Source organism: Gambusia affinis, linkage group LG11, assembly GCF_019740435.1.
Source record: "Gambusia affinis linkage group LG11, SWU_Gaff_1.0, whole genome shotgun sequence".
Lineage (NCBI taxonomy): Eukaryota > Metazoa > Chordata > Actinopteri > Cyprinodontiformes > Poeciliidae > Gambusia > Gambusia affinis.
In genome coordinates, this window is record NC_057878.1 from 16,418,992 (window position 1) to 16,442,832 (window position 23,841).

General features: G+C 39.5%; 1 protein-coding gene across 1 annotated transcript in view; it reads left to right on the forward strand.

The window, feature by feature from the left end:
• LOC122840322 (FERM, ARHGEF and pleckstrin domain-containing protein 1-like) overlaps positions 1-23,841 on the forward strand; it is a 62,843-nt gene that overhangs the window by 33,783 nt on the left and 5,219 nt on the right. The window contains 19 exon segments of the mRNA XM_044132610.1: positions 3,977-4,081; positions 4,176-4,218; positions 4,334-4,412; positions 6,250-6,347; positions 6,724-6,838; positions 8,391-8,538; positions 8,666-8,761; positions 8,835-8,998; positions 9,103-9,171; positions 9,260-9,353; positions 11,252-12,371; positions 15,694-15,872; positions 16,656-16,745; positions 18,239-18,372; positions 20,122-20,185; positions 20,267-20,414; positions 20,417-20,500; positions 20,587-20,778; positions 21,317-21,545. Of these exon segments, the coding sequence (XP_043988545.1) occupies positions 3,977-4,081; positions 4,176-4,218; positions 4,334-4,412; positions 6,250-6,347; positions 6,724-6,838; positions 8,391-8,538; positions 8,666-8,761; positions 8,835-8,998; positions 9,103-9,171; positions 9,260-9,353; positions 11,252-12,371; positions 15,694-15,872; positions 16,656-16,745; positions 18,239-18,372; positions 20,122-20,185; positions 20,267-20,414; positions 20,417-20,500; positions 20,587-20,778; positions 21,317-21,545 (3,251 nt within the window).

Consider the following 23,841-nt stretch of genomic DNA (forward strand, 5'->3'; position numbering starts at 1 on the left):
ACAGCTTCATAAATTCAAACAACAAAAAACAAATGTGGCTTCAATTTGTTGTGGATTTTATTTAACCCTGATAGGTTAAAAGTTTACATATACGTTTAAATACATCACCATTGTTAAAGGGTTATGTGGACCTTTGAAAAGTGCTGTCAGCAAACGAGATTTTGTTTAGTAAGTTTCAAATGATGAACAAGACACAGAATCATTAAAATTACAATAAATAAAGACTTGAAATATTTGTGTAATGGATCTATATAATATACGAGTTTGTTTTCTTGGACAAATTTTGCTTGGTTGAGAATGCTTATTTACTCATTTGTGGATAATGATTCTCATTGTGCTTTGTGGAGAATTATCCTTTGTATATTTAGGTTCTTGATATATGAGGTTGAAGAGTCACTGAGTTGAATTTATGTATTCCATTTATTAAGACTAAAATGCAGTGCTGGTCCATTTTTCTTGCTATGCTTATGGGGTAACTTAGCAAAATGGTACCTAACAATAGTTTTTAATTCCTTTTGTTGGCCTCTATCTAAGCTACGCTCTAAAGAGGACGTTCCCTAGTGTGTCAATTCCTGTAACTTTAGCTTTGCACGCATGTGCTCTATGTGTGTGCATGTGCCTTCCCAACTTAGCTCCTTAAGAATAGTAGCAATTAGCAACACCTGGTGGAACAACACAGCTGTTGATCTTAAGATATGAACTACTTATACTCATAAGTACTGTTGTAAACAGCATCGTGGAGCAGCATTGTTGTGAAGATATGCCAAAGAGTGAGTGTTGGAAAGAGCAGGAGCTCCTTAAAGAGGCGGAGTCCAATTAAAAGGCAATTTAAAGGCAAAGTCAAATCTCTTTTAGTTACGTTTGATATATACAGCAGCTTCATGACAACTGAAGATAGAGTTGCTGAATTGAGCCATAAAACGGCACTACATAGCTGGAAAATATGTGACACCATAAATGTTGTGTTTATTTTCGCTGGATAAGTAACAACACACACATCACTCTTATGGACTGATGCAACATTAACAATGTTTTTGTGTTGTCCTTTGCAGTGACATGACTCCTGCATGCAAAAGCTGCATTTAATCAAGTGCTGGTCAGCTTTAATCAGCTTCTGCCCAACCTGTCTCTGCATAGAGTGTGGCCTCTTTACCATCAATGGCACAATTACTTGGCTGGACACAAGAGCCTCAATGAGAGGCTGATGGCTTATCTATGCGTGGTTTAACTGCATTGAATGAAAGAAACATTGAATTTATTCTGGCTATGTTTTGCCTTTTACACACAGTTTTCTCTCAGGACATTAAGCAGTGTGTGTATCTATGTATGTTTAGACTGGTGACCTTTTTCTCTGCAGTCACCCTCACTGGTTCTGTCGCCATATGCGAACAGCTGGCTCTCAGTAGTAGAAAACTCCCTGTGCAAGCTGGGAAAAAGTGGTAGATTGTCTTGTTTGGGGGAAGGTTTTCCATTTACATGAGGATGTGTAATCACTTTGACTAAGCTGACAGAGCTTAGGTTTTTATTCTCTAAGCATTTAGAGGAACACAGGCAGCGTCATTTAAATTTAAAATTCGACAACTCCCTTTAGCTGCAGCAGAGAAATTCTTGTCCTAGCATGCACCTCAGCATGTCCCTGTCCTTTCATGTAAGAACTTCTTTCTTGAAACGTATTAAGGCACCGCTCTGAATCGGTATCAAGCCAGGAGGGATTCCTACTACAAACACTCACATTCTGTAGCTGAGATATGCTGTGCGGTGGTGCAGACCAGTCACGAGGAAGCAGCCAAGCAGACGTGTTCCTGTTGTGTGTGTGCCTGTGAGTCAAGCCGTGTCTGTAACAGAAAACTGTTGGGAAAAATCCCTGACACTAATGTGACCCCATGTGGGAATGTTTCTCAGTTTGATTGAGGTAGATTTTTGAGGTTTGTGTGTTTCTCGCAGTGCCCAAACGTGTGCAGTTAAGTTTGTGTGGTGCTTGAGGGAAGACTGAGGTGGTCAGAGGAACTTTTTATCCCACCCTGATATGATTTCCACCTCAAAGGCTGCTGGGCCGTCATCAGCAGCAGCGACACTGAAAATCCGGATCAAAGACGAGGTTCAACCCACCCCCTTTGGCTGCAACACGCATGATGGAAACTTATTCTTGGCAGGCTCTTTGAACACTAGCATGGAAGCAGAAAAGCCAAAAGAGAGATTTGTGACACAGAAAGTGATACGTTCTAAACAGTAAATTGGTTTATAATGTGTAACTAATAGGGTATTGTAAGTTTTTCACACCTATTTTGTGTTTATAAACTGGCGTGTTACAGCCACAAACATTTTCAGGATTTTTAAAGGTTGTTTTTTTTTATAAGGATTTTATGTAGTGGAACAAGGATAGACAAGATTATACGTAAGGTGGTAAAATTAGAAGTGGTTCTTAAAAAGTTTGTTGTGCATTTTTCTTCAACACAACTACATTGAAAACCATCTGTTAATGCAGTTTAATCTGCAGCTCATTTGCAGCATGTCTCTACCAGCTTCACACTTTTAGACTCTACTATTTCTGCCCATTCAAAAAAAAAAAAAATAAGAGACTCATTAAGTCTCATCACATATTCTGTGCTGGATTTAAATCTGAGATTTTACTAGGCCAGTTTAAGACATTATTCTGATTTTATCTAAATCATACCATTATATCTCTAGCTGGACGTTTGTTAAAAGATGAGCTTTAATCCCAGTATCAAGTCTTTAGCATCTAGCCTACTATCATTCTGACCAGTTTCCCGTCCCCCTCCTGAAGAGAAGCATGCCCACAGCATAATACTGCCTCCACCCATGTCTCACAGAACTTTTCCACCGATGCGGTTTGGAGCCCATTCCTGTTCCCGAGCATGATTTTGAACCAGTGTCATGTGTTTGCTCTAGAAGAACGAGATTCCCCGGTGCCCGGTTTGGTTCTAGTTGGCCATTGTGGAATACCTGGTATTTCAGTGCAAACCTGAGACATCACATTGTGCGCCAGTCAAACTGCACACAAAGAAATAACAAGCATGGCAGCAAATACAAAGAAGCCTTTTCTGCGTCAGCTGGAGAGTTTGAATTCTCTTTTGCTGCACATAAAGGAGCCTCTGTAAACAAGGAAATAATGCATCCAGGGCATCAAGATCTATCTTGCTATTACACTTTTCTTCTGCTTTTCTTCCGAGTTGTCTGATGCCACCTGTTGATTATGCATGTTTGATTCCCAAAACATATGGAAACTGCAGTTGGTTCTCATGGGAACTAAACAAAAATAAGTGTTCAGAGGCATATGAACTGAACCAGTTGTAGAACAAGAGTTCTTTCTGTGGAAACCCACTAAATGGGAATGAGGATACATTGTGCAAATCTTCCATTACATATAGTGTTTTGCAAGTAGACCGACTTGTTTTGTTTTCATTTGGTCTGAGCGCCTTACTATTTATGTACCTTAAATGGCTTTTGTTGAAGTGCAAACAGGTCTTCTTATGGAGTTATTAAAAAAAAAAAAAGTCATTTTTTCATAAAGGCTACATTTATAGAGTGCACACCTAATAGTCTCCTGTGCTGTGAATTTCTGCAGCTTCTCCAGATTTCCCATTGGCCTTTTGAATGCTGCTCATTGCTGTCCTTGCTTGCCCTGTCAGTTTAGGGGTACAACCATGTCATAGTGGATGTGTTGTTGTTTTGTAATGTGTTTTGTTTCAAATATTGGATTAAACACAGCTTGGAATATTGTTTCATAACACAATAATTGCTTTAGCTTTTTCAAATGTTTGTCCCTTATCACAAAACTTTGTGACTGTTTAGCATCAAGGCATATTGACTTATTCTGTCGACAAGAAATAATATGATATATTTAAGCTCATAAAATCCTTTAAATGTGTGTAGGTGCAATACTGTAAGCGGGGGAAAAAAATGCTTGCCTTTTCTGCTTTGTGTTAAGTGTTGTCCTACATGATTTTGTTCACAGCAAAAAGCGTCTGGCAAGGTGCTATTTGACCTGGTGTGCTCCCACATGAATCTGATTGAAGGTGACTACTTTGGCCTGGAGTTTCAAAACCACAAAAGCATGATGGTAAATAAACAACAAATAAAGCCTCATCTCAAAGTTGCTCACATTATTTGTTCAAAAACTCACACTTGAACAATTCTCTTCTGTTCTTTCACAGGTATGGTTGGACCACATCAAACCGATTATTAAGCAGCTTCGACGTAAGTGTTTCAGTATTCTGTTTAGTCTTGTTCCTCCTGGAGCTTAGAAGAGAGTAACTGCTCTGTATAATCTCCTTTTAAAATGCAAATGCTCTTTTATTAATGTTCCACACAGGACCGAAAAACACAACCCTGAGGTTCAGTGTGAAGTTTTTCCCCCCTGACCATGCGCAGCTGCTGGAGGAGCTGACGAGGTGAGCAGATCCTCTTCATTCCCGTTATCTGGGGGATGCGTTTGTCTTCTTCTTGGCACAGAGACGTACGTTTGTATACATGTCAGTGTGAAAGGTCTCTGTTGTAACTGAGGCATACATGAAACATGGGCCCTGACTCCATGATGATTTATCCCCTTCAGGTTATAGGATTCAAATGTCATGGCTGCCATCTCGCTGGTTTAGCCCTCTGGAGATTAGCGTTGTAGAGCTAATGACTTTTCTGGTTTCTGTTCTGTAGATATGGATGTGCTGCATGTTTTTAGGAGAGAACAGAGAAAAAAATTGACATTCAGCTGATGAAGCTTTGACAATTGCTTGGCTGTTTGTATAAGAAAGATATTAGAAAGCTGTTTCTATTTACAATTTTTTCATTAATATATAATATTTTACTGTTATGTAAAGCATTTAGTGTCTTGTTTGTTTCAAACATAAACATTCAGTAGTTTTTAACCTTAGACTTTTTTGTTGCTTGATTTTTTTATTCTGTTTCAGAATTAACTGAGTATTGCAGTTCAATAATCTTAACTTAAAAATTGTTTTAGCCCTTTGTCATATTAAAACAACATATTTCAACTCATCTAAAGAGCAGCTAAAATCTGCAAATACTTGAGACCGCCACTAAAAATGCTTGTAATGGCCTATTTTAGTTGTACTATTAGTTGTTGTGCAAACCCATTCTAAATTTAATTTTATTTCTAATATTTTAGTCGTGCTCTACAAAAAAATCCACAAATAGTCTAATTTTCAATAAATAATTTGGAGTGAAGTTTCACAGAAAAAATTGTAATGAGGCAAATCTGCAAATTCTATACAACGACTAGGCAGGAGTCCATTGTGTTTCCAGAATAAACCTGCTCATTTCCATGAATATTGCTTCCTTTTCTACTTCAATAAGATCTCAATATTTGGGATCTTATTGAGATTAAATCCATTTTCAAAAGATCAGTGGTGAACATGCTGATTAGTTTGTCAAGTTTTAACTACCTTGGTTGCTAGCCTGCTTTTTATTTTCTGACAGAAATGGTAACGATTGAGGTTTTTGCTGAGGTTTGTTTCAAAACATTGCTACTTTAAACCATTATCTGAAACTGTGGTTCCCCTTCCCAGTCATTAATCTTGAAAGCCTTCTTGTTGCACCAACAAATTAGCCACTACTGTATTAATCCTTTAATCTTGTGGCTTCCGCGTTCATAAGATTGGGCAGGAAGGATAGCAAAGACATCCCTCTCTCCAGCAACACACTTTAACTCTTTGCCAGAACTGAAATCTAGACCCTCCAGAAAATTCTGGGCCTGCTGCTTGTGTTGAAGAAATTTTTTTTCTGTCGTAAGTCATGTCTCAGGACCACAGAAGATCAATTTAAGACCTATGCCTAATAGTGTTTATTTGCATTATATTTCAAAAAAAGTCTTGATTATACATGCTCTTTTCGTTTTTTTAATTTATTGATTATTATATAGTCTGTGGTTGTTTTTAAGTTTTATTACTTTTGCATTTGTGCATCAATTCAAAACTACAACCCAGCAAACATCTTAATTTACTTAGACAGCACATACAAAATTCACCTTTGTATGTTTTTGTAACAATGAAAAGGTTTCAGTACATTTTTCTTTCTTTGCCTATAATACAAAGCAACAAATGAATGGGAGTGCAACTCTGTGATCCCTGTAACCTGAGAAACCTCTTTGTCTCTTTAAACAGTATTTTTCTACTGATAAATTCCTAAAGTGTCAAATTCAATCTTGTGTTCATTTTAACCCTCAATCACCTCTGCAGACTCGTTAACGTGATATCTATTTTTGTGTTTTGTGCCTAGGTACCTGTTTGCCCTCCAGATCAAGCAGGATCTCTCCAGTGGACGCATGTTGTGCAACGGCACCAGCGCGGCTCTGATGGTCTCCCACATCATCCAGTGTGAGGCTCACAGGGCAGTTTTATGCGCTTGGCTCAAGCCACCAAAACAGTGATAGATCTGACAACTGTCTTTTATAGATACACTGCTGCTCTTTTCATGTGCAGCTTATCAGCAAACATTGTCATGCACCACACGCCGCAGCATTTCAAATTGATTAACTTTGTGTTGCTATGGAGACCCCTCGGCCTAATGTCTGAATGAAATCTTGCAGAGCTGCAGCAGAGCGACGACTCATTTCCATTGCTGGTCATATCTGGACCTCTTTCTTTATCCTGTTGCGATCGAAGCGTGTTTGCGCGTTTTCCACGTGGAGCATCAACTCTAAAGCTGACTTCTTTATTTTTTGTCCTTTTTTTTTTTTTTCTTCGGTTTCAGCTGAGATTGGGGACTTTGACGAGAGCCACTGCCGCTCACACCTGCTAAACAACAACTACATTCCGGATCAGATGCCCCTGATCGACAAAATCATGGAGTTTCACTCAAAGCATATGTGAGTGTGTGATCTTTAGACCACAGTTAAAATAATAACACAAGGTCAGTGGGTGAACAGACATTATTCTCCTCAGCTGTGAACAGGAAATGTTGTTGCAGACTTTGTTATTGTCCCACTGGGCTGTTTTATTACTCAAGTGACATATTCAGGAAAGCAGCCACTGAATGAATGGGTTATTTCTCAGAGTGCTACACACAGCACTTCAACATACAGTGTATAATCTTACATTGGCCAGGTTTTTATAACTTGTTTTACAGCTTAATGTAAGTCTTTTGGGTTTTATGTCTTCCAGCTTTGCACACCTAGAGACTTTGTTGGCCTTTTTCTGTGCAAAACATCTCATGCGCAGTCAGATTTGATGGAGAGTATCAAATCTTGAATGATTTTCAAGTTTTGTTTGAGCTGATCTATACCAGCTCATTGCAGATTTGGCAGTCTTTAAACTGCAGAAGATTTTATCAGGTTTTCCTCTCCACAACTTTGACCAGCTTCTCTTAACCTGATGAAGAAAAACATGAAGCAAAAGGCTACAGTGTCCCAAAAGGAGACTATAAGCTTCTTTTAGATCACCAAGTGACAGGCATGCACACACACATGCACACCCACCCACACAGACAGCTGTCTTTAGTTGGGTTAGTGGGATGAAACCCAGTTTTTTACTCTATTTAGAGATGACTGATGCAGAAGTTTGAGAGAAGTGAATTTGAACTTGGCTTTTTTTTTTTGTCCGACTACTTTTTCATTCGATCTAGTTTAATGCCATTGGGAGTATATTACTGGAACCCTTCCAGATCTCCTCACACCATTCAGCCACTCCATCAACTATTTCTCATAACTTATTTAAGAAGAAGCTTTGCCAACACTTCAGTGGCCTCTGCGTCACAGTGGGCCGTGAGCACTGAGTGCTCTCTGAAGCTGTAGCAGTGAAGCTGGTTTTTACCACAGCTGATAACGATATCTGTGGCTCCTGTGGCCGGGTGCCATGTTAAGTTGAATCCTTTGTTAAGTGTCACACAGGAAACAGGAAGGCTTATCTACAGATGAGAATTAGGAAAGTCAGTTAAGGATTGCTTCTCCTTCCCCCAGCCGCTATTTGTTCTTCAAAAACCCAACCCTCGGAACTTGTGAGTGAAATATAAAGTGTAGTGTACACACACTTTTAAGCCTAAAGTTAATCACACCCCTGATAGAGTTGCATTTATAATTCGTTTTTTATTTAACAAAGACATTTTTTCCGTTATGGAAAGTTTCAATTTTTTTTTATACGATAACAAAACAATGTAGAGGGGGTATTGCTTAAAAAAGTAATTTATTTACAAAAAACTTTATTGGCATTACAGCAAACAAACCGATCTTATTGATGAAGCCCTAAATTATTTGATTCTGGTCACCTGCCTATTTCTTCTTGCATCTTCATCTACAGTGTTTTTCAATACCTTTATGATCGAAGAATCATGCTTTTGAATGTACTTTACAGGTACTACCCTCCTTATAAATACAGATGAAACATTAGCAGCTGTAAATATTTTCATTTATGTGTGTGTTGTAGAGGTCAGTCACCAGCAGAGTCAGATTTTCAGTTGTTGGAGGTTGCTCGGAAGCTGGATTTTTACGGGATTCGGCTTCACCCTGCCAAGGATCGGGAAGGTTCGAAGTTAAGTCTGGCTGTGGCGCACACGGGCGTTTTGGTCTTCCAGGTAGCTTCACACAGACATTAATGTGAACATCAATTTGCTTGTTGAGTTTCTTAGTTATTCTCACTTTGCCAAAAAAAAAGAAAAAAAGAAAAGGCTTTAAAAAGCGCTCAATTTTTCACCATCTTAGACACACACAAGGATCAACGCCTTCAACTGGTCCAAAATACGCAAGTTGAGCTTCAAGCGAAAACGTTTTCTCATCAAGCTAAGGCCAGATCTAAATGTACGTTGTTTTATTATACTTGGAGAACACAAATTGCTTCAGAGTTGTAAATTCTTTCTCAACATTTTTTCAGAGCTCCTGTCAGGACACTCTGGAGTTTTTGATGGCCAGTAGGGATTGCTGTAAAGTCTTCTGGAAGATCTGTGTGGAATATCACGCCTTTTTCCGCCTCTTTGAGGAACCTAAACCCAAACCCAAGCCTATGCTCTTCACACGAGGATCTTCCTTCAGATTTAGGTGGAGTTTTTTTCTTCAGCAGGACTGCAAGCACTTAACTTTCCTCATAGTCTACCAACGCCCTTGTAGAAACACTCATTATTTCTCATGTGCTAATGCTGCAGCGGTCGCACACAGAAGCAGGTGATTGATTATGTGAGGGAATCAGAGTTCAAGAAGATCCCATTTGAAAGGTAGAGTCTAGACACTTGCTGGGCATTCTGAGTTCAAGTAAAGACTTTCACGATGTAAAACACTGACCTACATCATCCCATCTGCCAGGAAACACAGCCGGGTCCGATACAGCAGTAGAGCTCAACACAACAGTCGCCTGTCGCCGCTGCCTTCTCCTCGCCACCATGAAGTGCCATCAGAAGTTAGTCTTTCTATGCATAATAAATGTACTCAATAGATTATTTGTTGCTTTATATATATATATATATATGCCTGTGTTAATCCTCTTTAGTTATTCAGAAACATTGTCTATGAATTTATAAGCTTACCTTTTTGCTTGTTTTGGGTTGGATGAAATCATTGTTCTCTGCCTGACAGCCTGTTGTTTAATATAAATTAATAGAAGTGGGAGCTGCTGAAGACTCTTTTGCAACACTTTTCACACAGTTTTTTTCACATTTTGTCACGTCACAACCAAAAACGTTTGTAAATTTTAAAGGGGGTATATGTGATTGTTCAAGACAAAGCAGTGCATAACTGAAGCAGAATAAAATGTGCATAATTTTAGAAATATTAAATGATTAAAAAGGGAGGCTTTCCTATTTTACTTTAATATGTCTAAGTCAAATCCAGTTGAATCCTGAATCCGCCGATACGTAATCTAAAGTTATTATAAAATAGGGTTGTTAAAATACTAAAATTCCAGCTCAATACAAAGATAAACATTCAATATTTTTAGGTGATTATTGATAAATAATGAAAACAATGACAATGGTTTTATTACATTTTGATTAAAGATGGAACCTTTCCAACAGTTGTAAACATATTTATTTTGTCTTTATACATTTTGTCCCCATGAAATTATTGAAAAAAAACATCAGCCATTTCGAAAACAATAAAATAGATTGATCTGTGCTGAAAAACGGAGAATAAAATAAGTTATTTTTTACTCCTCGGAGTGATTTCTATGAAACATTTACTTTGTAATTATCAAACTGGAAAGGTTGCTGTGATTTCTGGTTTCTTTAGGGGTTTTTCCAATATTTGTCAGGGTCATGCGAGGTAGACAGAATCAGGACCCTGTCTGTTTTGTTTTATCTTGACACATCTTCATAGACAATTGTTAACTTGTTAAATTAACATTGTTTATTAACATCAAAATGTGGACGACGTTTTACTTTTATTCCCAAATACGAAGCTTAACCTTACACATTTATCCATCCCCTCAACACAGTTCTACTAAATAGAGAAGCAATTGTGCAATTGGTACTTTAATAATTTAGCTTAACATCTGCTCTCCACCATGTTCAAACTTTCGCTGATGTGGAAGTAGAAGTGTTATTGACATTTTAAAATGCCACATAAACATCTGAGTGTTCAGGTTGGCTTTGTGGACGCCTGCCTGTTGTACAGCTTATATACTGACTTATCGACATCCTTTCCTGTTCATCTGTTGCACAAGAAAAATACCTCCTTACAATAACTTTACTTTCATCTTTTTAACAAAAAAGGTTGCTAAGGCTCTAATGGGTGCACTGACTATATCAAGGTAGTTTTACCTTGACTCTGAAGGGAGCAGGGAATTGAGCGTCTGTGAGTCTGCTGTGGAAAATTGTGCACTAGTTTGGGGATATGGGAACAACTCAGTAAATGTCAACAAACTAATTAGTATCATAAATATTGCTTTTTGTATAAAAGTCCAGTTGACAATCTGCCAAGACTCAAAAAAGTGACAGTTTCCATCACGTTGTGCTGGTCTATCACATTAAACCATAATAAAATACATTAAGATTTGGGGTAGAAGGTATTAACATAAATGTTTACTGGTCTTTTTGCCATTTATGTTTATTTTTGCTTCTTTATTTCTTCTCAATATCATAACATATCATTGTGACTGATGCTAAATTAGCAACATCAATTTTATTTTGGTGTTTGGTGTTTGAGTTCTGAACATTTGATCACTTAAACGTACATCCAATGTATTTAGTCAAGCACAAGGAACTAACAGAATATTTTCAGGCGAGGAGGAATTGACTTAAAATCCTCAGTTGTTATTAATTACGCAATTTCTGAAACTCTTTTCTTTTTTCCAACTCTCAGAGTGGTGTTCCTGAGAACGTCTCCTCTTCTTCTCCTCCTCGGCGTCACTGGAAGGAGTCGGTGCTCGTCAGTGCCGAAGACCCAGCAGCTTCACGAACTTCAAAGATGAGCCCAAACCATCAAAGAAACGGCCACGAAGACAGAAAGGAGTCCGTTTCCAAGCCTGAGGAATCAAGAGGGTCAACACGACAGATGTCCCCAGAACATCCGAGCGAAGGTCCAGCATCTTGGTTTGCCAAAGGCAGCAGCTCAGCCAACAGTTGTGTAGATAGTGAGTTGAACATGGGAAGGGAGCAGGCCAGCAGAACAAATCAGAGTTATGGTGAGGACTTCAATTTGTGTCGGGGTTCAGGTTCCCAGCAGGAGCATTTACTGGGTAAGATGCAGTACAGAGAATCTCCTTTGCTCAACATGAACCGTGAGCCACATTGGTCTCTCACGCAGGCCCGTCCAAAGTTTGACCTTAGTCCTGGTTACAGCACAGTGGGGAAAATCAGATGCCATAACGGAGAGAGGCAGAGCAGCAGCCCCCTCCCAGGTCAACATATGATTGGCTCAAGGAGTGTTGTCTCCAATCCTGCCAATAAACCCTCCCACCGAGGACCTTCTCTCACTCACACTGAGCAGAATGGCTACATGCCCCCCCTGTTTAATGACACAAGATGCTCCCCCCACCCGAGCCGATCGCCTCTCTTACACAATCTCCAGAAATTACATCACACCTCGTGTGCAGACCCACAGCAGGGTGCATACCCTTCAGGGCCAGGTTCACGCCCGGTTATATCTCGGGCCGAGCGCATGGCAGCTCTGGAGCGCCGCATGACGGCCAATGGCCTCACGGCACCAGGGAGGTTCCGGGCCGGAAAGAAACGGTTAGGACAGGTCGGAGTCAAACACGTGGAGGCAGTGCAAATGTGTGAGGGCTCCACCACCAGTGGGTCAGAGTCAAGTGAGTCTGAGGGAGAGGACAGAGAAAACTGCAGCAACAGTACGGTGGAGGCTAGCTCTTCTATACCAAGAAGCAAATTCTCCTTTGGGAGTCTCCAGCTGGAGGAGGAGGCAGAGGATGAGGATGGATGCCATAATTTTAGTGATGAGGAAGGCGAACAGATTTTCAGCTGTTGACACATTAACAAACCTGAGAAGGGAGTCTGAAGCTTGTACCTAGGAATCCTTGTTGTGTAGGAAAGTTTTCTTCTGCATTTCAAAGATTCACTTGTTTCTGAATTATTTTATGATGTCAAAACAGAAACTCACAGCTGCCTTGTTAGGTTGCCACACTGAATAGTTACCTATTGTGCACCGTAGAAAATGTGGTACTGATTATATCAAAATGAAAGGCGAAAATGTTGACTTTTAAGAAAGTTGCAAAAAATTGCCTTTTCAGTGCCTTTTAACTGCTGTCAGTAAGATATCTGTCTATTATTGTCTATAATCACATGTATAATATAATCAATGGCTTTTTTAGTGCCTTGCAAAAGTATTCATAACTGTTTAACCTTTTCACCTTAATGTCAAAATCTTCCGAGATTTCATGCTGTAAACCAACATGAAGTAGTGCAAAACTGTGAAGCAGAAGCCAAACAATCGAGAGTTCTCAATATTTTTATTACAGATGCTATCTGAAAAAAGGTGTGCATGCATTTGTATTCATCCCCCCATCCTCTAATATGCCTAAATAAAATCTATTTTAACTAACTGCCTGTCAAAGTCACCAAATGATAAATTAATTGGTTCAATAAGAAGAAAAGTGAAAAGTATGGCAGATGTCTGTTTTCAAATTTGATGCAAACTCACGTATCCCTTCACAAGTCAACTAAATTCTAGATATTCTCTTTTTATTTGTAAAAATATTGGGAACCAGATGGGTTTTTTTCCTTTCGCTTCTAAATTATGTGCAGCTTTTTGTTGGTTCATCATCTAAAATTCAAGTCAAATTAAGTTTGTGGTTTTGTCATTACAAAATATACAGATTTAATAGATTTAAACACTTTCGCAAGGCACTGTATTGTTCTGATTTTAGAACTGGTATGTCATCAGTTAAGACTGAATTGACATTTATCTGTAGCTATCTAACAGGTATTCTGTCTGACTAGGGTGCAGAATCCAATGAAATCCTGCAAAAAATTTCTACAATTGATTTGTATTTAGTATTTGTTTACAGAGTCAATTGTTCTTTACTAATCTGGAACAAACTTTAAATAGTTTGAGTCCTGTCTTGTATTGAAATGTCAGCAATATGCTAAATATACCTCATAGCAACAAGTAAAATAGATGTAATGTGCAAGTGATGAGCAGGACTTGATCAGGTTTTGGTGAATGTAAATGTGTGCTATAAGATAATTTTTCATTGTCTTGCATGTTTGTTTGTTTTTTTTGTGTGTTTTTTTTGCAATAGTCACTAAGCAGAGTTTGCAAAAATGGCACTGCACTTTTTTGCACTTGTGTCTTTTTTTCTCGTGGTTCAATTTGGAATAATCTCCTTGTTATACATGTGTTTTCCTTTTTTTTGTGTCCAATGTTCACTGTCTGCATGAAGCTAGTTTTTTTTTTTTTCCCCTCATCTGTGCTTTTCTGTGCTGTGTGGAGGGGGAAGCACAGTTTTTTACTCTGTGGGTTCCCTCTTCTGCAGTGATCTGATCACCTGACTCACCATTAGATTAATTCAAAGCAGGGAAACAAGACCTTGACAGTATGTTTGTGTGAAAGACACTTTAAGGGCAACATTACCTTAAAGTATAAAGCCTCTGGGTTCATCCATCATAGCAGGCTGCTTTTTGTGGTGCTCCTTGATATTTTTAGCTCTGGCATAGAAACAGATGGTGATTTTATGAGATACACAAGTATGCAAAGTAGTGCGTAATGAAATGGAAGGAAAATAAGGGATGCATGGTTTTACATTTTCTTACAAGAAAAATCAAGAATCAGTCGCATACATTTGTGCTTCTCTTACTCCTTCCACTTCACAACTATGCACACAATCAGTTGACTACATGTTGGTCTGTTACATAAAATCCATTGATATATGTTAAGGTTTGTGGTTTTAACTTGACAAAATCTGAGAAATATCAAGGGATATTAAAACCTTTGCAAAGCACTGCAGGCTTGGTTCAATTAGCTGCCTGCTTCTATACCCGTCACTGATGCAGCATGAGTAAACAACCAGATCACTGCAGAACCGGGAACCTTATGAGGAGCACTAACCCATCTAACATCCATCTTTGCATGTCCCAGCTTTATGGGAAAGACTGTTTGTGTGTAGGCGTGTGCATGCAGCGTGTACGTGTGTATGTGTGTGTTTTCAACCATTGGTGTCCTTCAGGGTGTGTTCAAAGTCCAGGACGGTGGTTTGATGCACATAATCCTGTTCTGTCCTACCTGCATGTCCTCTGCTGTATGTACTGTAATATGCATGTTGCTCTATCTTTCACTCTGCTGTAATTAATCTGTTCATTTCCTGTGTGCAGCGTGTGATCGGAGGATGTGGCTGTAAATCTAGGCTATTAAAAGCAACCTAATAAACAATATATAAAACATTTTTACAGCTCTCTGTCGCATGGTGAAATTAGGCTTTAAACTGATTTGCAAACGCTTGTCTCTGTAATGTTTTCATCTGTAGCTGTGAAAATATTCCCCGAACCGACAGAAATCAGATCAAGATCAGTTTGCATTTTTTTATGATTGCTATTTCATATTTTTTTCTGGTCCTTGATTGCCGTTGGTGTTTGTTTTGTAAAGTCTGGTGTCAATAGTACATATTAGATCCTTTTAATCCTCTAGTTTTTGTGAAATTGTTATTTCACACTCGTTTGTATCATCCGTGCAGATGTTTATGTGACTCATTATTGAGGTGGTAGTTCTTAAACCAGTTTGCGTTCTGTTTTATTCCTGCTGATGATGACACAGAGAGAGACAGAGAGGGAGATGGGCGTGTTGCATCCACAATATAGTAAGTAAGCTGAGTGAGTGTTGTCGGAGCAGATGACAGTAGTTAAGTGGTTCTTCTCGATCAGCCTGCTGTATGTGTCAGCTTGTCCCTTTACTGACGTGGTGTAAAACGGCTGTCGTGAATTCAAAGTGAGTCATGACTGATTCTTTTTTTTTTATTCCTTTGCTTTCTCTAAACCAAACCCCCCTTACCAGTTCTGCCTCACTGCATTTACGATTTAGCATTAGTGGACTGTCAAATCGCTTGGATTTCATTAGCACTCCGTCATCTGATTTGGTTTAAATGTTATCCTCAAATGGTGAAAATACATTAAATGTCAAATTCAGTTATCTTCCTACAATGTGGCAAATTGCACCCGTCTGGGCTAAAATTATTTAAATGAAGAATCTTTTCCTCAGCTCAATTATATCCCTGTATTTCTAGATTAACAAACTGATACTTTCCTTCCTCCCTCTGGATTTTTTTTTTTTTTTTTTTTGTGGCTTCACATCAGGTCTGGCTCCCCACAGCCCTCCGCCGTCCGGACACCCCCATGGGATGGTGAACGGTCAGAAGTCCCTGGAGTTGTGCAGCAACAGTCTTGATGGCCGTCAGCCTTCGCCTTTGACCAGCCCGCTACTCAACGACGCCTGCAGCATTCGCACCGACGATGAAGATGAGGTCCGGAGAAAGGTTTGTAAACTAAGCTCTCAAACCTTTAAAGCCTCAAAAAACGTTTTACCAGGATTGCTCTGTAGTTTTGCTCTGTCCATCTTTCCATGTGCTTTAAAACAGTATCCCTAAAAAAAAGCATTCCAACCACCTGACGCTTTGCCATAGGGATGATGTTTCCAGGGTATTTGGCAGTGTGACCACTTTTGGCTTTCATTTTGCCAGTCTTCTATTAGGTCCACAATTTTGCACTCCCCGACCTGTTGTCCTGTCAATAGTCTTCCACCTAAGTTGTGGACCTCTGCAGCTCCCCCAGAGTCACTGTGAGCCTCTTGGCTCCTCCTCTAATGAATGGTATTAAAATCCATGTCTTGCTAGGTTTGCGGCTACGGTGTACTCTTGCCACTTTGGTTGAACAGTTCTTCCTGAAATGTTCAAAACTAAAGAATATATTTCTCAGGCTACTCCTGTTTACAACTTCTTTTCATATTTAACTCTGACCTTTACGGTTGTATACTGGACTTGGAGGTATCAAAGTAAAAACGGCTGAATTTAAAATGGATTATTCTTTTTAGATTTCTATTTCAAACAAAAATAAGACCCATGCATTATTTCTTCTCATGTCATGATCAGGCTCTAGGTTGCGTTGGTCAATTGCATGAAATCCGAATTAAGCACATGTTAGTTTGTGCTTATAACACAAACCACAAGGTACTTTACATGTCCGCTTATATGTCCTGATGAATCTAACTAAAAACAGGTGCTGCTACCTTTTCAATGTCTTTTCTGATGTTTGCTATCCAGAGGTTTCCCACTGATCGAGCCTATTTCATCGCCAAAGAGCTGCTGACCACAGAGAGGACATATCTGAAGGACCTGGAGGTGGTGACTGTGGTAAGATGAGCACACATCAGCATGCCTCTCTGCTGTTTGGTCTCTCCCATATGCTCGTCTGCTTGGGGAGAAGCACTCTCTTTGTTCTGGGTTAGCAGCTTCGTTGCAACACGACCACCGAATCACAGAGATGGGCAGTGACACACAAACACTTTGGCAGAAGCGATTTCATTCTTTATTCATTCCCCACGCCCGAGCTCTGAAATGCATTTATCCATGTCACACAAGGTGGTGAATACTAAACTGTGTTTGTGTTTAAAGAGGATGTTGGATTTAGCAGTGTGTTCCCCCTGTGTGCTTATTTATTCGATTCTCTCGGATTTTATTGGCTGGATACAAGCGTGCACACCCAGCTTTGTTTGATACCGTCTCAAAGTAAAGCTGGCAGATAAACAGGATATTAAACGTGTGTATTGCTTCTTCAACTGTAATTGGGGACGGTCTTTTGTTGCCTGATTTATCACATGAGGAAAGTGGTAGCTTTTCTCATTTTGGATGTTTTACTCACATTTAGCTTGAATTATTTTAATCATTTAACTGTATATGTTCATGTGCTATCTCCTTCCCACATGCTGATTGGTGTTGCTTTGGTGTTGAGGGTGAAGTCATCTGAACAACAGCTGGAGCTTTGTTTTCTACCCTTATAAAGAAACACTTACTTTTCCAACAGCCCATTTCCCTTTCCTATTAGAGCTTCTGAATGAAGCTGCTCTCAGTCCGTTCTGCTACACAAAACATGCTTCTTTTGCCACCAAACCGTCTTAATGAACCAAGTGGGTAAGAATGACTATTGATTCTTCTTTTCAACCTGAAGGATTCAAAGTGAAGGATTTAGAAGTTGTCGCAAAGCTAAAGTTCATCAACAGGAACACAGATAAAGTGATTCTGGAAGAAAGTTTCTGTAATCATCCTAAGCGAGTTTGTGTAATCTAACTTGATTTATAGAGCACTTGTTACTCAGTCAAGTGTAACACGAAGGTCTTTACAGAAATCAGGAGGATGGATAAAAAACGCACTACAGAAATATATTAAATAAATTATTAGCTGAAGTAATTAAACAGAATAAACAACTGATTATATTGGTGATAAAATTATCATTAAAACAGAGAATTATAGAGAATGAGGCTTTGTGGAAAGTTAATCAGATCAGTGAGGAAAGACTGGAGATATACATGTATGTTTTTATTTGTAGCTAAAGTTTGACTTGCTACGCTGCTTGAGCTTAAAGAGCATGTTGACACTAGAATGCTGACGGTAAAGTAAACGTATTAAAATTAACGTTAGTATGCTAACACATAAACATTGGTATTAACAATTTTCAGAGGCCCAATTAGAGTCCCCACTTGAATCTGATGGAGAAACTGTGGAGGGAGTCAACCTTTGTGATGAAATACCTGAGACTTAATTATTCAAGATTTTACAGTCTCATTTAACAGTGAGACTGTAAAATCTATTCCCATGTGTTAATCTGCTTTGCAATATGTGTTTTCCAGTCTTTCCAGAGTGTGGTGGAACAAGACGAGGCGACCCCTGACTCCCTGAAGAACACCATTCTCTCCACCTTTGAGCCGCTCCACAAGTTTCACACTGGTTTCCTCAGGGAGGTGGAGCAGAGGCTGGCTATGTGGTGAGCCCCATTTCACTTTTGAACTACACCCAAGATCTTATTTGAGGGCTTCAGAATGCAGTTTGGATTTGGTCCAATTTATCAGAATTTTTTTTTTTTGTAGCAACCCAACCAGCTACCATCTCCGTTGCTCCAAAAATACTGGCCTGTGCTTTCCTGTGGGTTTGTGCTGACTGATGTGCTTTATTGGGCACAAACACAGCCCCACATGGAGCCTGTGATGCATAAACACAGTCAAGCTGTTACAATTTGCAAGCGTTTACTGGCGATTGTCCGATGCTAGAACTTCACACGAAAGCTTAAAGTGATAGCGCACTATACTCCACTCATAAGAACTACAGTCAGATGTGAATGCAAATCTCCTTGGCCTACATATGTCTTTTGCTTTTGACTTTGCGTATACAAATATAAAGGTGAAACTGTTGTGAACGTCATTGGAAATCTATCTGGTATAGATGAATAGATGAATCTCTTTTAAACACAAGTGTATTTATTAAAACTAGAAAATTCCTGAAGAAATTTAACTGGGGCCTGCCAAAGTGTGCCCGTCGGTTTGGACCCAGCGTTCTGATGCTAACAATTTGCATCAATGCTAAAGAAAGCTGCAATGTAATCAATAGCATGTGGAGAATCACAAGAATGTTAAGTAAGCTGGACATGCAACATTCAGTATGATAAAGCAAGTGCATTAGCTAAAATGAGCAAATATGCTAATATAAGCATAAATACTTTCAGTAGCATGTGGGGTATCATTAGAATGTTTACTGTCATTTACTTACTCCATTAAGTATACTAAACATGGCTAATAAGTCTGAAAAATAGAAAATAGCTTATTTAAGCTGCTAATAACATGTGAAGTTTCTTTCATTCATCCCCATTTTATTCTGACATCCGTGAAGCAAATCCACATCAACCAATTCAGAAGTGTTCTGTGATTATTTTGAAATTTGCAGTAAGCTTCATATTAAATGCCCACACTTATCCATTGTGTAAGTGTGGTTTTGATAAACCAGTCACATAAAGCCAATTAGATCAATTACATGATGTAAAAATTCCCAAGGCTTTTATTTTGAAATTTTTGTTAAGCTTCATTTGAAAGGGTCAAAGTCATCCCATGTGTAACAGTCATTGGATTAAATCAGTCATATAACGCTCAAAAAAGCAATGACCTGATGTAAAAATTTTCAAGGGCTTTTATTTTGAAATTTTCAGTAAGCTTCATTTCAAAGGGCTAGACTCATCCCATGTGTAACAGTGACAGGGTTAAATTAGTTATATACAGCCCATAGCAGCAAGTTTTTCTAAAGGCCATCTCAGTCCTCCTCTGTTTTAACTGAACTAGTAGTTCGAACTACAGTGATCGTTGAAGTCCTCAGCAGCTCTCCCTGCTCTGGGTTCCGTTGCCATGGTAAATAATCCTCTCTGCCAGCTGTGAGTGAGACATCCAGGGGGAGACAATTCTCTGTTTGAGCCAGCCAGTTTGACTAAAAAAAGCATGGCAAAAACTGTTTCCGTGGAACCGTAATACATATTCGAAAATGAAGCATATGAGAGGGCTATTTGTCCGCCATTCATATCTCTACCTCACTCACAGTATTAACAGCGATGAGATAAAAAAGTGTGTGCCAAGGTCTGAAATTTATCAGAAATACATGGAAGTGAATCAGTGAGATCTGTCTGCTACCCTGGCGCATGACTTTGCTCTGAAGCACCTGGAGAGAAAACTGTACTATAATTTTGAAATTCAATGCACATTAAAGGAGACTACCAGCGCATTGGAGATGTGATGCTGAAAAACCTTCAAGCTTTGAAGGTGACCTGACCTCATGTTAACATCGATGCTTTTGAAACCCAGCAGTCTATCATCCTCATGTATTGCACTTCATGCTTGCAGCCTCTGACAACAAACATGCACAAGCACTCTGACATCCTCCTTGAGCTGGAGAAGGCGTGCAAAGCGTCCCGTAGGGTGGAAAACTTATGCAGAGACTTTGAGCTGCAAAAAGTGTGCTACATCCCCCTGAATGTCTTCACTTTAAAAGAGATCACCGCCTCATTCTACAAAATGAGTTTGAGCGCCTGTGCAAACACTACCCAGCCACTCATGAGGACTTCAGGGACTGCAGAGGTGACCAGAGCTTTTAGAAACTCAGTCGGCATTTTTTCCTGGTTTAATCTAGCAGTAGTTATGGGATATGCGTTGTTGTTCTCCAGCTGCTCTGGCAGGTGTTTCTGAGGTGGTGGACCAGCTCCAGGGGAGTCTACTCAAGATGGAGAACCTCCAGAAGCTCCTGGAGCTACAGAAGGACTTGCTCGGTGTTGACAATCTTGTGGTGTCTGGTCGCGTGAGTCTGAATTATAACAGGAAAAATATTTGCCCAGCTTTTAAGACATGCACACACCAATAATTTTACTGAGTACAGTATTTAGATCACTAATAGCCCACAATCCTGTGTGGGTGATTTCATACTCAAGGGAGACCCCTGCTGGTGGAACACCAAATTTTATTGGTTTTCCCTGTAATAGCTGTTCTGGGGATCTCCTTTGAATAAATTAAGTTGAGTTAAAATCGGAATTATTTTGATGTGAAGAGTAAATGGCAGATCGTTATAATTATTATTATTATTATTATTATTATTATTATTATTATTATTAAAATCAATAACATGTGAAGTTTCTTTCATTCATCCCCATTTTATTCTGACATCCGTGAAGCAAATCCACATCAACCAATTCAGAAGTGTTCTGTGAAAGGTTCAGAAGTTTTTTAAGATGACATCAGTGAAGACCAAGAAACACAAAAGACAGGTTAGAAGGGTCAGGTTGAAGAGTCAATCAGTTCAAAGTGCATCGGGCAGAAATCACAGAAGAATAGTATTTTGGTGCAGAGGAGATGTCACCAGATCTGTTTAAGTTTACTGCAAAGGAGCTGCTACATGAAAATACACACACTGTCAGGACAACCAGAACGTACATTTCCTTTTTATCCTCTCTCCTTCCTCCTCTCCCACTCTGTCTATTTTTGTTGCCTGCTGTCCCAGATTTGTGGAGCTCTTTAATGTCTTGTTCTGCTCCTTTGTGTTCTTCCAGATCAGAGAGAGCGAGGAAGAGTGGGGTGTGCCTCACGCCTTCACCCTGGTTGGACAGGGACAGTCGGTGGTGGTAGCAGCAAGGTAAATAGGAAAGTAGCTAAACCTGTTCTTTAATTTACTAGTTGTGGAAGTAATAGGAATAGTAAAACAATAGAAACAGGGGAATGTGGAAAATTGGTTTGGATAATATCCAAAAGAGATCTTTCACATATTCATGAACGTCCTAACCCATGAGAAAAAGACCAAAAAACAAAGATCCTGGATGCAAGCAGCTAAAGATGAGCTTCCTCCATAGAGGAGCTTAGCTCACCCATCAAGGGTGAGGAGCTCAATGAACTGGCGTTTGGAGCCACTTTGTATCAAAAGGAGTGCAGATAAGGGAGCACTGACATGCAATCAGGATGCCTCCCCAATGCCTTCTCTTGGACATGTTCCACTATTTTTTTCCTTGTGTCGTCCAATGCACATCCCTAGAACCACCAGCGATGGAGATTATTTATCCTTTCTGGAAGGTGAACATGTTAACATCGATCCCAAAGGAAACCCAGCAGTCTGAGGTTCCATCCTCATATTTGCACTTTGCTGCAGCCTCCTGCATGTCCCAAGGGTTTACAAATTGTTTCATAATTGATTATTGTGTTATGCTGGAGAAGGCATTTGAACTGCCTTGTTGGAAAAATGTATCTTAAAGTAAACTTTAACATAAGTGTTTCCCTTTATTTGTCTTTGTGTGTTTCTTCCACTTTTCACTGAAGCCAGATTGATGTTGCTGTTATAACACTAAACTCATGCTGTCATTCAGGGACTGCAGAGGTGATCAAACATTTTGTTTCAGTCTCCATGTTTCTTTTGATCAGAAGATAAATCCAAGTGTAAATCCAGCTGCATTTATAAATCCCAGCTGCTCTGGCAGGTGTTTTGAGTGGTGGACCTGTGCCCACTTCTCTTTCATGTTATTTATTTTAACAGTTCATTTCTTTGCCATCTTAGAAGGACTTTGAGCTGTTGACAATCTTCAGCAGCTGGATCTTGTCTGAATTGCTGACATGGTGAAAAATATTTGCCCAGCTTTTCAATTTATTTAAAATAATTTTTTTTACTTTTCTGCCTTTTCAGGAGTTCATCCAGTTCCATCCTGTGCTGATGACACAATGGGGGAGAGTTTCAGCAGTGAATATTTTTCAGAAAAGCTGAATGAAGAACACACATCTTCCCAATTACTTGTTGTTGTTAGCAGTAATCTCAGTTTATAACCTCGAGGCAGAGTGACATGTTCCTGCTTTCACTCCAGGTTTGCTACCTAGTTCGCTGACAGAGATGGAGAAGTGGATGCAGGACATACACAGATTATTTATATGCTACTGTAATAGTTTTCAATGGTCCCACATCGGATGTTGTTTCCTTGCACAGTTTAATGACTGATAACAGTAAGTTAGAGGATGACAACAATCAGAAAGTGCACGGGAGCTATTACCATGACAGTAAGTGCTGACTGGCTGTCACCAGATTGTCATTACTGCAAAATGTTTACTGTGAAAATACACACACTGTCAGAGACAACCAAAAGCTGAGAGCCCATATCCATGTTATTTCAGGATGATCTAACGCTGTCTCTGTCTATTTTTGTTGCCTGCTGTCCCATCACCAATTTGTGGAGCTCCTTGTCTAGTTCTGCTCCTTTGTGTTCTTCCCAGAATGCCCAGAGGACTCCACGGCGGAGGCAGAGTCCGAGGTGCCTCACGCCTTCACCCTGGTTGGACAGGGACAGTCGGTGGTGGTAGCAGCAAGGTAAATAGGAAAGTAGCTACCCTGTTCTTTAATTTACTAGTTGTGGAAGTAATAGGAATAGTAAAACAATAGAAACAGGGGAATGTGGAAAATTGGTTTGGCGTGTTGAGCCGATTCAAAAAGCAGATCTTTCACATATTCATGAACGTCCTAACCCATGAGAAAAAGACCAAAAAACAAAGATCCTGGATGCAAGCAGCTAAAGATGAGCTTCATGCAATCAGGATGCCTCCCCAATGCCTTCTCTTGGACATGTTCCACTGGGAATGTCGTCCTGAACATCCCTAGAACCACCTGGATGGATTATTTATCCTTTCTGGATTCGTAACAAATTACGATCCCAAAGGAACGAGCAGTGAGGTTCCTACCAGGGAGAAGGATATTTGTATTTGCCTCCTTTCCTAAATCCTGCATGTCCCAAGGGTTTACAAATTGTTTCATAATTGATTATTGTGTTATGTTTTTATTATGTGAAGCATTTTGAACTGCCTTGTTGCCGAAATGTGCTCTTAAAGTAAACTTTAACATAATTTTCCCTTTATTTGTTTTGTGTGTTTCTTCAACTTTTCTGAAGCCAGATTGATGTTGC